This window comes from Tachypleus tridentatus, chromosome 8, assembly GCF_004210375.1.
Source record: "Tachypleus tridentatus isolate NWPU-2018 chromosome 8, ASM421037v1, whole genome shotgun sequence".
Lineage (NCBI taxonomy): Eukaryota > Metazoa > Arthropoda > Merostomata > Xiphosura > Limulidae > Tachypleus > Tachypleus tridentatus.
The window spans coordinates 3,892,714-3,907,680 of record NC_134832.1 but is presented as its reverse complement, the minus strand read 5'-3'; the positions used below and the strand labels follow the sequence as shown (position 1 = coordinate 3,907,680).

The window sequence follows — 14,967 nt, the reverse complement described above, 5'->3', positions numbered from 1 at the left end:
AACAATACCAGTGTCTTGTCCTGTGATACTATATGAGGTCTGTTCAAAAAATACGCGGACTGACGTCATAAAACAAAATGTACTTAATTTAGAAGTTACAGGTCTGGGACCCCTTTAAAGTACTCTCCTCCCCAACGCGCACACTTATCCCAACGGTGTTTCCACTTGTTGAAACAGTCCTGGTACGCTTCTTTTGTAATGTCCTCCAGCTCCTTCGTCGCGATTTGCCTTAATCTCGGAATCGCCTCAAATCTTCTTCCTTTCAAGGGTCTTTGAGTTTGGGGAACAAGAAAAAATCTCAAGGAGCAAGGTCAGGTGAGTAGGGGGGGTGGGGAAGAACAGTGATCGAGTGTTTGGCCAAAAACTCACGAGTTCTGAGCACTGAATTTCGCAGCAACGCGGTGCATCTTCAAATTTTCGGTCAAAATCTCGTAACAAGATCCAAATGATATCCCACACTCTTCAGCAAGCTTCCTGACAGTCAGACGTCGATTTGCCCGCACCAGGGTGTTGATTTTGTCGACGTGTGTGGGACGTCAGTTGACGTGGAAGGACGTCCAGGACGCTCATCATCTTCAATGGACTGTCGACCATCCTTAAAACGTTCCTGCCACTTGAAACATGCCGTACGCTTCATAGCAACATCACTGTAAGCCGTGTTAAGCATAGCAAAAGTTTCAGTCGCAGATTTTCCAAGTTTAACACAAAATTTCACAGCAAGTCATTGCTCCTTCAGGTCATTCATTCTGAAATCCACCAAACGAAAAATTCATACTTCACTTAAAACCGCGTAGCTAATACACAAATGAAGATATCTGCAATCAGGAAATGGCGTCGTAATCAGCTGATCTGTGTGAACCTAGCGACTCCAAGCGGATTCCCCTGGAACCAACTGGAGCCACACAATTCAAATAGTCTGCGTATTTTTTGAACAGCCCTCGTATATGGTACAAGGAAAATTTATGAAGCTCATTGTTTTTTGTCCTGAGTTTTGCATTTATCTATCTGTCAATCAAACATGCAGTGAAGAATCTTATTTTATATACAAGAAATTCATAAACAGATATTTAAAGGTTTACAACATTCTGTATGAAACAGGAACATAGAAAAGTGAATATTATGAGTGAGTTGTAGAGGTATGTGCTGTGCCTTTATGGCCTCAGTCTAATCCCAGGTTTGACCCCATGCAGTGTCACTTGGTAGTATGGCCAACCCATTATGCAACTATTAATTGCTTAGACCCACAACTGATCAGATAAATGGTGTTTGACTCTATATAAAACCAAACAAAAATTACTTTGTTTGACATCCTTCATGTGCAAAATTTGACAAGGCTTTAGGAAATTATGGCAAGCAGAAAATGAGTATAAAGTTTGTAACTAGAAGAGATAATTCTTTTGTATGCTTCTTTATTTACTGTTCTCTGTTTTTAAAAGAATAAGTGGAACTCAAGAACTTAAGTATAACAGTAATAACGTACATACAAGTATAATGTATTATAAATGAAATTTGATTATTTTTCACAAAACAAAACAGGCTATTTTGTGAAGGTCATTTTTATAATATTGGACATTGTAACATGAGTGCCCATGCTTTGTGTCATTACAATTTATGTAATATTAGTCAGACATGACTGAAGGGTCAATAAAATAAGAATTACATATAGGTATGTTATGAAATTTGAGCAGTTTAGACTGAATATTTGTAATCATTCTAGAAGAACAAAAAACATAAGTTATATCTATTTCATAATTTTTATGGTTGTTACGATATCAGTCAAATCAACCAAACCCATATAAAGATACAATAGTGAAAATAATAGATAAAATATTAAGTTTTTTTCTAAAAGAAACATTCAATAATTATTTAGAGATTATCAATATTTTGCATGTGAAATTTGACAATTTTTTCATGTATAAAATTATTTTTTATATTACAATCAAAACTATTTTGCCTGTTGGATAATCAGTATTCAAAAAGCACAAGCAAATAATTAATTAAAAATGTTAACACTTATATACAAAGAATAAATTTTTTTAAATTGAATACCTTGTAATGTTTACTGATAATCTGTCAAATCTCATGAAGATATGTATATATTTTAAAGTTAGAGTATAACTGGTTTATGGCTACTTTTGGGGATGTGGACTGGGTAGAATCCACCCACCAATAGTAGAAATTTTAAACTATTTTGCTCTTATATCACTGAAGTTGTCAAACAAATAAAAAACAAACCTTTCTAACAAATTAACATAAATATTTAGCATTTAATATAAACACCATAGATAGCATAAGAACAATCACATGATAGTTTTGTTGCTATGTAACAATGTATATTGTTGAACATTATTTAAAAAAAAAGAGCATAAAAACATTTTTCAATGCAGTGACCCAGGGAATATGCCCTTTATAGTTAATAATAAAGAAATTTTTATTCTTAACATGAAAATCACCTTTCACTTAGACTTCCTTGTTGGAATCTTCATAATTTCACAGACAAATATTTATTAAAAATACTTTATTAAAAAAAAGATTTTTGTGTTTAACAGACTTGGAATACTCACTAAAAACTTACCAGAGTTGGTAACAATACACATTGTAAATTCATAATTGTAGAAAACATTCTGTATAGTTTCACAGATACAGGGTCTGTCATATTGATTGCCCTTAAATAAATGGTTAGCCAATGTAATTATAATGATTTTCAGAAGAAACACAAGCTACAACTACTTGTGGATATGGAAACCATTTTTAACTTGGAATGAGATACACACAACTATAAATACATCTAAAGATGTAGTTTCAGTGTCCTACTTTAACAAGCCACCTTGTTGAAATTAGTGTCAAAATATCTGTACAGCTGAGCATCAGGTTGCATCCCTGAAATATGGTCTAATATTTATGAAATTCTTTCCAAAACCCAAGAAGGATTACTCCAGTCTTAAAGACCATTTAATCAGTATCCTGTAAAATATTAGCAAGATCCCAAAGAAAGCTGTTAGTAGAGAGTTTGCCCATTAGGTTGAACCTCTATTAATGTTATCATTAGGTGGTTATTGTAGTGTAATGGAACTGAAGTCAGCTCCAAAACATTGACAGTAGCCAAAAAATGCTTACAGTATAGTCTGGATACCCATTATTGTTGATAAAATACTCAAAATTTGCATCAATGTTACATGAATAAGATGGATTTTAGCTGTTGGGACTACAAGATGTGTCATGAAGTTAACTTTGGACTAGCCTGACTATCTTACTGTATTACTGTCATGAACACTAACTTTACCTGACTACAGACCTCAATAGCTTTTAAAGCTTATCTTTGATTCCAGAAGCTTCAATAGTAGAGACGGGGTTGAAGTAAATAGAAGAGATCTTGCAGGCTTTGAACCATTTAGGGACAGTCATTGTAATCAGTGCAAGGCTGTAAGGAATGAAAAACTAGTTGCTTTCACTGCTGAACCTATTCCTTAGACAATTCAAGAATATAAAATCATCTAGACATCTCAAGTTACTGCCACATCCTTAAAATATAAATTTCCATTATGACTGTGGACCAAGAGCAGCACAGGAGGAAGTGGTCATGCATCATCAAGAAGAGCACCAGATCTTGCATACTTGAGAAGTGTATCTAAGACTTTAAAGGAAGTATTGAATCTTGAAAAAGAATAAATGGGAAACACCAGCTGAAAGGTTGGGCCATTGGGAGGATTTCATCACAAGTTCTACAATTCACAAATTTCCAATCACAGTCTGAAGTACAGCCAGCTTTAACCTTTCTGTCATTCACCATTGTTTTTATCATTGTCAGGTCCAGGCAGTCAATTGACTTTAGGTCTGGGCTTTGATGCAGTAGAGAGGAGACGAGAGGAGGAGTTGAATAAATACTGATATGATTACCAGAAAATATGACCCTGTTAGAAATTTGCTTTTTAATGTTTAATTTTGAGGCTTAGATTGAGGAAGGCCCTGAGATGAGTAAGAGAGAATTTCTGTAGTTGAAAGAAGTGCTGAATTTACGTTTTACATAAATTGGTCTTTTGTGTGTGTATGTGTGTGTGTGTACAGGTGTTCTGCATGTTGTTAGTGACATCCTTGTAAACTGGATGTACATTGGGTACAAACTTATGCTAATCGTTGAGCTTAGACAAAGGTTACGTATCACATAGCTTGACATAGCCTAGAGTTTAGGGTACTCAACTCACAATCTGTAGGTTACAGGCATGTATCCTTATTACCAAACATGCTCAGCCTTTTAACCATGGGGGCATTATATGTAATGGTGAATCCTACTGTTAGTTAGTAAAAGAGTAACCTAAAAATTAGCAATAGGTGGTGTTGACTAGGTGCCTTCCAACAAGTTTATCAATGCTAAATTAGTAATGGTTATCACAGAATGCTCACAAGTAGTTTTCATGAAATTAAAACCAAACCATATCACAATGATTAAATAGGGCTTATGCTTATCTCTCACTGTTTCTGTATCTTTCCCTGCTGAACTGAGGTTTTACTCGTTTTTTTTGGTGCACTAGAGACTTGTATAAGTTAGTATGAACTGGAGGTTTATCTTGTATATGTATAATGAGAACAATCATAGTTTTCTAGAAATTGTAAGATACTGCACTAGGACTCTGATCTGACTTAATAGTTTATTGCCATCATTATTCTGATTTTGGCTTTCATACAGGGCAAAATATATAAATAATTTCTCTGTTTTTGCAGCTAGAAATATTTACAACAAACTTAGTGACTTATAGGTATCAGGTAAAACCTCAGTACAGATTTGATTGCATAAATAAAGATTTGTTTTCTTGATTTTTCTTTGCTGCTCATGCTTAAGATTATACTCTAACATTTTCTGGAACCTGATGCATTTAAAAATCTAGATACTTTTCTGTAGGATGTCAGTATATCCGTGGTTACTCTGAATCATAGTTTTGCTTGTTAAAAGTTAATTTATAACCAGGTAATGAATCATTGGATAAGTTCAGAGTGGATAAATCTCTATCCATGTAAATTATTGTAGCCATACAGTAGTTAGTAAAGAAAACAGAACAAGTTATATGAATCATTTTCACTTACTTCAAAAGTGTGATCAGAATCTAAGATAGTTATATTTATTCATGAAAGTTAATTTTTCTAATGTTTTACTTTTCTGTAGTGAGGAGAACATTTACATTCTTCAAGGACAATTATAATAAAGACAATAAGTTGACTACATTTTTACGTGCTTTTATAAAGTCGTTCATCATTCAAGTAGTAAATCAAAAGCTTTTTTTTCTCATTCCCATAAAATGGACATTTTTCTTTCTAAAGGACATTCAGTACTTCATGATGTTAATGAGTGAAACCCTGTACATGTTTGGTTATCCTATCTTGTTTTATATATAGTGTTAAGTCAAATAGTCATTTGTACTAAATGTGTCTTTCATCCCTGGTTAGTTATTGAAAGGATGCATCAGCACAATAGTATTATTAAAATAAAGTTTTTTTTTTTTTAAAGGTATATAGTGTTTATCAGTTTAGGAGGCTAATTAAAAACAAAAGAAAGAAGATTATTTTCAGCTTTTTCTCGAACCATAGTTACATTTAGTTATTATATGTGAAGGCAATTATTTATTCCATTTCTATCTTCTAGGGTTATTGTTTGTTTCAATAATATGACCAACTAACCTGATATGTGTGGGTTTTTTTCAGCTACTCAATTCTGAAAAAAATATCCATGATTTTAAAACTGCTAAAAACAGGTTGTTTACTGATTCTAAATGTATTGTATCGTACTTTTGTTGTTAAGCTAAGTATATATTTAGTAATTAATTTACAGTATAACCTATCTTGTTATGTGAATTACCAAGTCCAGTATAATAATTTAAATATTTTTCTGCTGATCTTATGATGTTTCCCATATTTCTTGATTTAATTGTAAATGAAAATGAATAAAACAAGATATTTTATTTTGGTCTCAATTTTACCATGTTTGAGCAAAAAGAATTGAAATGTGTTTTTATCTATAATAATGTGCTCTGTTGCAGTAATCAAATGTCTTATGTTTCTTATACCCTTCTTTTGACCAAATGCTTTAAAGAAATTTATTCAATCAACTAAAGTTCTGACTTATAAGTATTGCATTAATTCTGTATAAAAGTTAACCTGAAATGGTAAATTATTTTACTTTTTGGTTGATGTTTTTAAGGATTTATTTCATTTGCAACAAATACTTCCTCAGATATAGTATAGATATCAGTTGTGCATTTCTTACAAATGTTCTACAATTTCAGTTTTTACTTAAGTTCATTGATATTTTAGAAAGAAAAAAAACAACAATATGTTCGCCTGATTATTTCAGGATAGTGGTGTACATGGTTGTTTTTGGAGCTGAATTTCTTCCATTCTTTGAGCTTTGGACACATGAGCAGGAACGGTGTAATCACAGCAAAGGGAAAACTCTTTCCCACCGAATTGGAGTGTGCATTTTGAGTCATATTTGTTCTGCTTCGCCAGAAATTATACGTGAAGAAGTTGAGATATTAAAGAGTGATTTCAACTCTCGCTTGAAGAAAGCCCTGTTTCATTCATTTCTTGTAGCATATTATGCTGGTTTTGTTCCTTGCTGCTTTGTTCAGGTAAGTAACCTCATCAGTAAATATTAAAATGGAGCTCTGAAAGAAACCAGATGAGCTCAGTTAAATGGCTTATGAGGTATTTAAACAACAGTTGCATTTGGTTTGTTATAAACATGCTGAAATGTTTATTTAACTTCCTTATTTATTTGAAGTAACAGCTAAATTACATGAAAATGTCTTTGCCTTTTAAGCATGAAATCAAGTCTGGCCTGAGTTTGGAATATTTAGGTTAATTAACTTATCATACGAACCTTTTTTCTTACTATTTTGTAGGTTGAGGCTAACAAATAAGGGAATGTCTAACAATAAGCAGTAGTTTGTTTTTCATTTTAGAAGAGTTGATATGCTGCAGGAATTATTCATATAATGAAAAATGACATATTTCTCATTAAATTAAATGATAAACTGTTTGATTTTCTAAGTTACATTTTGAGTTTTGTTTGCATACATCACTATTTATTGCCAAATATATAACTTATATAGAATTTGTTATTTCATCATAAATCTACCTCCCCCCTCCCCCTAAAAAAAAAGGGTAGAATAAATTTCTGAAGTACATTTGCAACTATTTTATTGCATATATTAAAGTTGTTTTTTATTATGATACAATGGAAATGAAGTAGATCTTAGGTTTGCTGAGATGGCAGTATTTTCAGCAAATCTATCAGAGTAGCTGCTTCCATCCGTTATATTCTGTTGAAGCCACTTACTTATACCTACCTGTTTTAAGTACATGCTCATATCCAATAGAAAGAGCTCATTCAAAGCTATATGAATCTTATAGTTGTTTGCCAATTTTAATGAAAGCAAAACCAGAATTAATAACAAGATATGGAAACATGCTTACTAAAATTGTTTATATCTACTGTAGTAATATTTTATGCTCTTTTTTAATGAGTGATAATTCTTTTCTAAAATACATACTTAAAATTTACAAAAATTAATTTGTCTGCCTCAGTTTGAGAGAATCACACGACTTAGCATGAAGATTAGCAACCACATTTCCTGTTTCATGAGCACAGGTGGATTTTAAAACATCATAAGTACTAGAAATGTAAGTTTCAATAAAACTAAAATTTAAGCATTTATGACTAAATACTAACAATATAAACACACACATATATACTTATCTATTATATAGTAATAAAAATGTCTTTGCATATGACAAAAATAGTGGTATTCATTGCACATTTGTTTACTGAACATGCTATTATTCCATTGAACTACGAATTGCTCATCTCACAACTTTTTTATCCACACCTTATTAATGAACCTGTGTCAATAAACCTAACATAAAAACATGTTATTATTCAAATTTTAATATTGTTTAAGTTTGAATTCTTAATTTCAAAAGGAAATATTTATAATCTCAATTTTTACATATATCTCACATCAAAATATCGTTATTTTCCTTCAACCCCTTGATTGTTTGAGTTTGGCAAAAGTGGCTTGTGTTATAGATATTGTTGAGAAAATGTAAATTTCCTTCGAAACTCAAACTTTACTGAGATAAAACTAAAAGGTTTGCCAGACACAGCGTTATGGCTCGTGTTGAGTTTTTATTGTCCAAGGGGATTACTGCTTATTATAGTAAAATAAAAAAAACTTCTTTGATAAAATAATAAAGGTTTTAAATTGTTAATATAAGAATTTTGTAACTTTATAGTCAATACTGAAAAGGGAAGATTGTGTTACTCTATTTATTTTGTTTTTTAACCATTTTTCTGATATGATACTTTACCCCTGTTCACATATTAGCTTTTCTAGATTTTGTGCTGCCCTCTCTACATTCCTTTTTTTTATTATTATTATTTCCACTAGCCATGCTGAGCTCTCATGCTACATCATGTGGCAGATTTTGTGCTGCCCTCTCTACATTCCTTTTTTTTATTATTATTATTTCCACTAGCCATGCTGAGCTCTCATGCTGCATCATGTGGCACATTTTCATTGTGACAGTGCTTCTTTTTCATCCGATTTAGTGACATGTATTCACTATAGGCAAAGTGTATATGTTGGTACAAAAGGGGTATTGTCTCCCATAGTTGTGTCCCTATACTTTGTATGGAATAGGATGTCATTTTCCTGAAGAAATTCAGGCATTTCTGAAAGGGAGCTGATGTATCTAACTTTTGCACTGGTCCTTTTACTACTGCAGTGTGGTATTCTAACTAATATATGAGAATGGGGTAAGATACTATTTTGCAAGTTACATTTTCCAATGCTCAAAACGTATTTTTTCTGCCTACACTTCCTACTTCCAGTGCATCTTTTCTTGCCTATTTTTGAAGTGAAAATGAACAATAAATATACTACGTGTGTTGCACTTCTATTTGTGGAGGCTTATTATCTGCTCATTTGCATGCTACAGTGTAACAACAGCATGTGGAAACACAAGTTTAGGTTGGAGCTTCAAGAGTAGTGAAACATTTGGATGTATTGAGGGCAGAACAAAATTAGGAAAAGCTATTAGGTGAGAAAAGGTAAGTATCTATCAGAAATATATTTTTGGTGTTGGAAAATGTTAACATTCAGCAGATTAATGGGCAGTATTGGTATCTTTTTATGGACATCCATATAAACATTTCACCTGCAACTCAGCACCTATATTACAACACAGTTGATTAATTACAATTTTTAAAAATTGTGTGCCCTGTAAAACAAGTAATGATCTTATACCCTGCAACAAGATGTCTTACTTTATTATCAGTGTAGTAGTGTTAAGTTAAGATATTTAAGTTGAATCACTGTACTTGGAGAATTTCACAATATGTGTAAGCCCCCCCCACCCCTTTTTTTTTTATCTGTATTCTCAGGTCTTCACTTAGAAGCAGGTTTATTATACTTGAGAAACTTCACAGTATGGGTAAATCCCCACTTTTTGTTATCAATGTATTCAGTCATTCACTTATAACCAAGATCATTGTTAATTAATAACTCTTAAATTGTCCACTCTTTACTGTTGGGACTCGTACGTGGTTATGTGTGTAAAGTGTGAAGTTGTACATAATTTAGTATTAGTAGAATACACCTTATATAAGTGGATAGGTCTAAGTAAATGAGTAATCATATGTGTAGCATGAATAACATTTCATTAATAACATTGAAATGTTGTAATTTACAAACTAGGATTGTTTTGTACTAGTCATTGTTATTTTGTTAATGCAACAAGGTCACAAATAAAAAAAGATCATATTTTTTGTGAACGTTTGGAATATTGTATGAAAGAATTTTCAGTCATTTTTAGTTTTATAAGTATAAGGTCTGAAAATAAATCATTATGAGCATTTTGCTTTCTCATTATATGTTTGAAACATGAAAAGTTTCAAAACTGAACAGGCATAATAAAAGATTAAATTTTATAAAGATAAATAGGGATTGATGTATTCATAATCTAGCTATCTATAATAATACAGGAGGTTTTAATGCTACAAAAAGTATTGAAACAAGAAGGTCAGAACTTATATACCAAGTGTGGAACACAATACTGGATTTTATTTTATTTACTGATCAGGATCTTTGCCAGTGCACCCTAAAATATAATTATACTTTCAAAGTAGCATACCATTCATTTTATATAAATATATGATATCCTTTCCAGTACAAGGAAGAAATCAGTGGAACCTCACACGGAAGAGTTCTGTGAAATAGTTAGAGCAATGAGGTTCATCATTTGTTCTGTATTCTTGTCTGGAAAAGTCACATGCTTACTTAAGTGAATATCTGTTTGGCAACTGGTAGAAAAACTAAAAAAATGTAGGGATATTGAATAATGCCAAAATTGCTTCTTTTGATGTTCATAGTTTGTTCACCAGCATATACCCATCAGTAAATGTAAACAAATTATTATTAATGTAATGGATATAGATAAAGTAAACCCTGTTCAAGCCCAAAATGTATAAAAAATAATAATCACTTGTGTCAGTTAGAACAACTTCAAATTTAATGACCAAATATATAAACAGAATAATGAATTATCTATGAGTTTCCCTTGTCTCCTTTCCTTGCAGAAGTTTTCATGGATAATTTAGAAAAGAGATTGTTTAGTGATGGAAATAATACAAAACATTAAATATTTGTACAGATATGTTTATGACATTATTTGTCTCTGGACAACAATCAAACATCAACTCAATAGTTTTTAACTTTTCTAAATTCCCAAAACAAATTTATTAAATGTACTGTGGAATTTGGTGAAATGAAAATATAATTTTTTGGACTTAAGTATTAACACGCATAACAGTATATGTTCTTTCAAAATCTTCGTAAATTTGACTTCGAGTGACACCATCATACATGCTTCTTTAAGCCATCCAATATCTCACAAACTTGTGTTCCATAGTTTCTTACACAAATTTATCAATGCATTGTTGTCATGTGAAGATTATAAAACTGAATCTAAAATCATAATATAAATTGTTGTCAGCAGTGATTATATAACAAAGTTAATTAGCACGTTGTTTGAAAATTGAAAGTGGAAAATTTGAAATCCATATACCCACATGTATGAAACAATATCAAAAAGAAAAAGAAATTGTTTAAGATGAGTTACATTGGAAAACCTCACAAAATGTATAACACACTGAATAAAGAAATCTACATACTAGCCTTCTACTGTAAAAACAACCTAGGAAAAATGTTGCCCAACAACAAAGACAGAATAGAAAAGTACAACAACAGTGGTGTTTACCAGTTAATATTTCAAGACTCCAATAGTGTGTGAGTAACTTATCATTGGTTGGTTGGTTGGTTTAATCCAACATTTGTTGCTTACAAGGTGTCTTAGTTGTTGCTGTTACAACTCTACTCAGAGTAAGTTTTGCAACCTCCAAGGCAGCATGGACAAGAAGGACTTTTGTACGATTTTCTGCTATGACTTCAAACTTGGACAAAAAGCTACCAAAACTACACGGAATACCAACCAGGCATTTAGTCATGGATCTGTTACTGAATGTAAAGGTTTCAACATGGAGACCACAAAGATTGTGAAAGGAAGCCATCCTTAGATTAAAACACATTAAGGGAAGCAGTTGAGACAGACCCTCACACAACAGCATGAAAGCTTGTAGAAAAGCTAGGCACAAGCAAATTGAGCATTGCCAACCACCTGAGTGCAATTGGAAAGACGAAAAAGTTGGATAAGTGGGTTCTGCATGAGCAATTTAAAATCAACAAAATTGGCATTATGAGACCTGTCAAGGATGACGCTCCAAATATTGAATGAATTGGGAATCAATGTTCTGTCTCATCCACTTTATTCCCCAGACCTTTCCCTTACAGATTTTCATTTTTCAAGCATTTTGACAACTTTTTGAATAACAAATGCTTTCAAAACCAGGCAGCTGCAGAAGAAGCTTTCAGGGAACTCACTGACCATAGAAACTCCGATTTCTACAGCAGTGGTGTAAACAGCATTTTTACGTGTTGACAAAAGTGTGTTGAAGCAAATAGTGCTTACTTTGGTTAAAGCATGTTTTACAACACTGGTTTATGCTTTTCCAAACTCCACAGTTCAAAAATGACATTTATTTCTGGACAACCTAATATTTTTGCAAAATTTTACATATTTGCAAAAAAGGTTAAAAACTGTATAGTCTGAAAATTTTGTATTTTTCCAACTTTGTCCAATGAATATTAATTTACTTTGGTAATATTTGTTTCAGCTGAGTTATAGATGTATTTGAAACTTGTATTTTCTTCTTTGGTGCATTCTTATTAATTGACATTTTTCTTTTCAGTGCTTATTCTCATATAATTTTTTATCATTATAGATACAAATTGTCTTCCAAATGTATCTACCTTTAGTGATTTTTGTATGATATTTCTTATCACTCTTTCCAATATTTGGTGGTTCATGATGATGAGAAATCCATTTGAAGTAAAAATGTATTCTAAAGACTTCAATTAAAGTTAAGTACACAGAACATTTTGACCTTCTTAGGTTATTTTCAGGTTTAAAAGTAGAGTTTGCAGCTGAATATTACTGGGTACATGTCTTAGGGATGAGAATGTAAAAGGTACAAGATTGTAGGTGGCATTGCAGTTAGATGTTAGGTTATTAATTAATATAGGTATACAGGTGTTTCTTTATATTGGTTCAATCTTGGCTTGAGCTGCTGTACAAGTAGAACCTCCCTGATTCCACATTTGTTTGCATTTGTCTCCTTACCCAGTATGTCACTGCTTTCCATGGCTGTTCTCTACTTATCTAATTTACAGTGCTCAAAAATATGGGAAGATGTTCCCCTGTGCTTCCTGAATCTGGATTCTATTCTCCTGCCTGCTTTTACAATACAGAAGTTGTGGCATATGTTACATTGCCCTTTATAAGTAATGTTGCTGTTAGGCTTGTTAGTGCAGTCTTCATACAGTATGGATTCCAGTTTTGCATCTGGTTTTTGAACACTGAATTTATTCTTTTCAAATCACAAAACTTAGTGTCACTATCATTAAAGTGCTGTTAACTCTGAAAATAAAAAAAATGATAAATTTTAAGTGCAAAATATTCGGTGTTTCAGCATTGTTAAAAAGTTTGTCTTAGCAACTATTATAAGTGGTCATTGTTTCATAAATTCACACTTGTTCTGGTTTATCTTTTCTTGTGAGATTATTTAGATTTGCTCATCAAATTTCTTACAAACATTTGTAAATAAATTACATTTCAGAACAACATTGTCTGTGTCTTTTATGCAATGCAGAGCAGTATAATAAAGCAGTCACTTGGCTGTAGTTTTTATGTTATACTTTTACTTATTTTTACTGACAGACTTGACATTTGAAGTTGTGATGTATATTTTGTCATTGTTTGTTCTTTTTCCATGTTACTGCTTTTCTGTGTCAATTTGTAAGCTCTTTTATTAACTATTGGGAACAAAATTTCTCTATAGCTTCATATGTGTCAAGCTGTTGGTACTCAATTTCGTAACAGAACTGTCTTCTCGTAAAAATGGTTTTAGGATATAAAAGCTAATGATCAGTATCTCTTCAATGTTTTTTACCTTTTTGAACTGAGTTGCTTTAGCACTGCTCGTAGTCTTTTCAGGCAGTATTGTGGTAATCTAAATAGTAAATACAGAGACAGTAGACCTATGCAGAAATTAAAGGTTTTTGGATCAAGTGTGTGCAACAACACATGCAGAAATTAATTACAAGTGAAAAGAAACAAATCTTATATGTTGAAATCAAAGAAAAAAAGAAACTTGAGTTGAAATAAGAATAGCTGATCTTGTGTTGTAGTCACTATTTTATTGTATAGAAGAGGTTAAATTAAATTTAAGTAAATGCTAAAACAGTGATAGGACTTTTACAGCATATATTGATTCTTAGAGGTGAGGTGAGGCAAATACGAATCTAAACCTACATCCACAATACATATTTCCTAGTTAACCAATCAGAAAACATGCACCAAAATGTCTCTGCACCATTCCTTACACCCCAACTTCCTTATGAAACAGCAGATATATTCCTTGGACAGACAGTAAACAGAAGGTAGTACTCCAGGGTGAACTTAAGTACTTTTTCCCAACCTCGTTTAACCAACTCCAAATTAAACTTGGAAAAGTTTTGTCGATATGTAAATGGTATGGGAGAGTGAGGTATGTGTCATTTGCAAATAACAACCTTTATCTTCCTTATCTTAGTCTGAACCCCAAGATGGCTTTAACTAAATTAAATATAATACAATAAAAGTTATAGTATGGTAGTACAATAAATGGTCATTCATATTCAAAACTTACATGCATGTCTCCTTTCCTAACACACAGTGCTTACTAATCATATAACAAATAAAGGAATGAAAACCCTTTTGAAATTAAAATCAATATTACAAACTGTAAGATCATAATACAATGTAATGTATAAGGCTATGAAATTAAAGCCTTCAGTGATACAAAAGAAAAATTAATACAGAATAAAAATGCAATATATGTGTTTTTATATGGATGCAGGTATACCTATCAATGTATATATATAGTTACACACATTCAGAATACTTATCTGTATATGCTTTTCAAACATTTAAAATAAGATTAGCTCTTAAATATCAGGTCATCCCATAAGTAATGTCTGAAAATTTAATACAGAAAGTGCATCATCATTTCTGTCTTTGTAGAAGGCTTTAATTGACTAAAATATGTAGTAGGACGTTTATAAAAATGTTCAGACAAATAAAAGAAACTAACCCAACTCCACTTTTTCAGATCATTAATCTGATAAACCCTTATGAAAATGGATGTATCTTAGGAACACGTTAGGCATATAATGCTTTATGAGTTTAAAAAAGGCAATAGTGCAGAAGAAATTATACAAAACATTCAAGGTGTTTATGGTGCGGAGTCTCTCAGTGAAA

The 14,967-nt window shown here is 31.9% G+C and overlaps 1 protein-coding gene across 3 annotated transcripts in view; it reads left to right on the top strand.

Moving 5' to 3' along the window:
• The window catches only part of LOC143258424 (transmembrane protein 39A), a 53,727-nt gene that overhangs the window by 29,402 nt on the left and 9,358 nt on the right, over positions 1–14,967 (top strand). For all 3 annotated transcript variants that reach the window (XM_076517337.1, XM_076517338.1, XM_076517339.1), the window contains one exon: positions 6,344–6,620. In XM_076517337.1, coding sequence (XP_076373452.1) covers positions 6,344–6,620 — 277 coding nt within the window. The remainder of the gene's footprint in view (positions 1–6,343; positions 6,621–14,967) is intronic.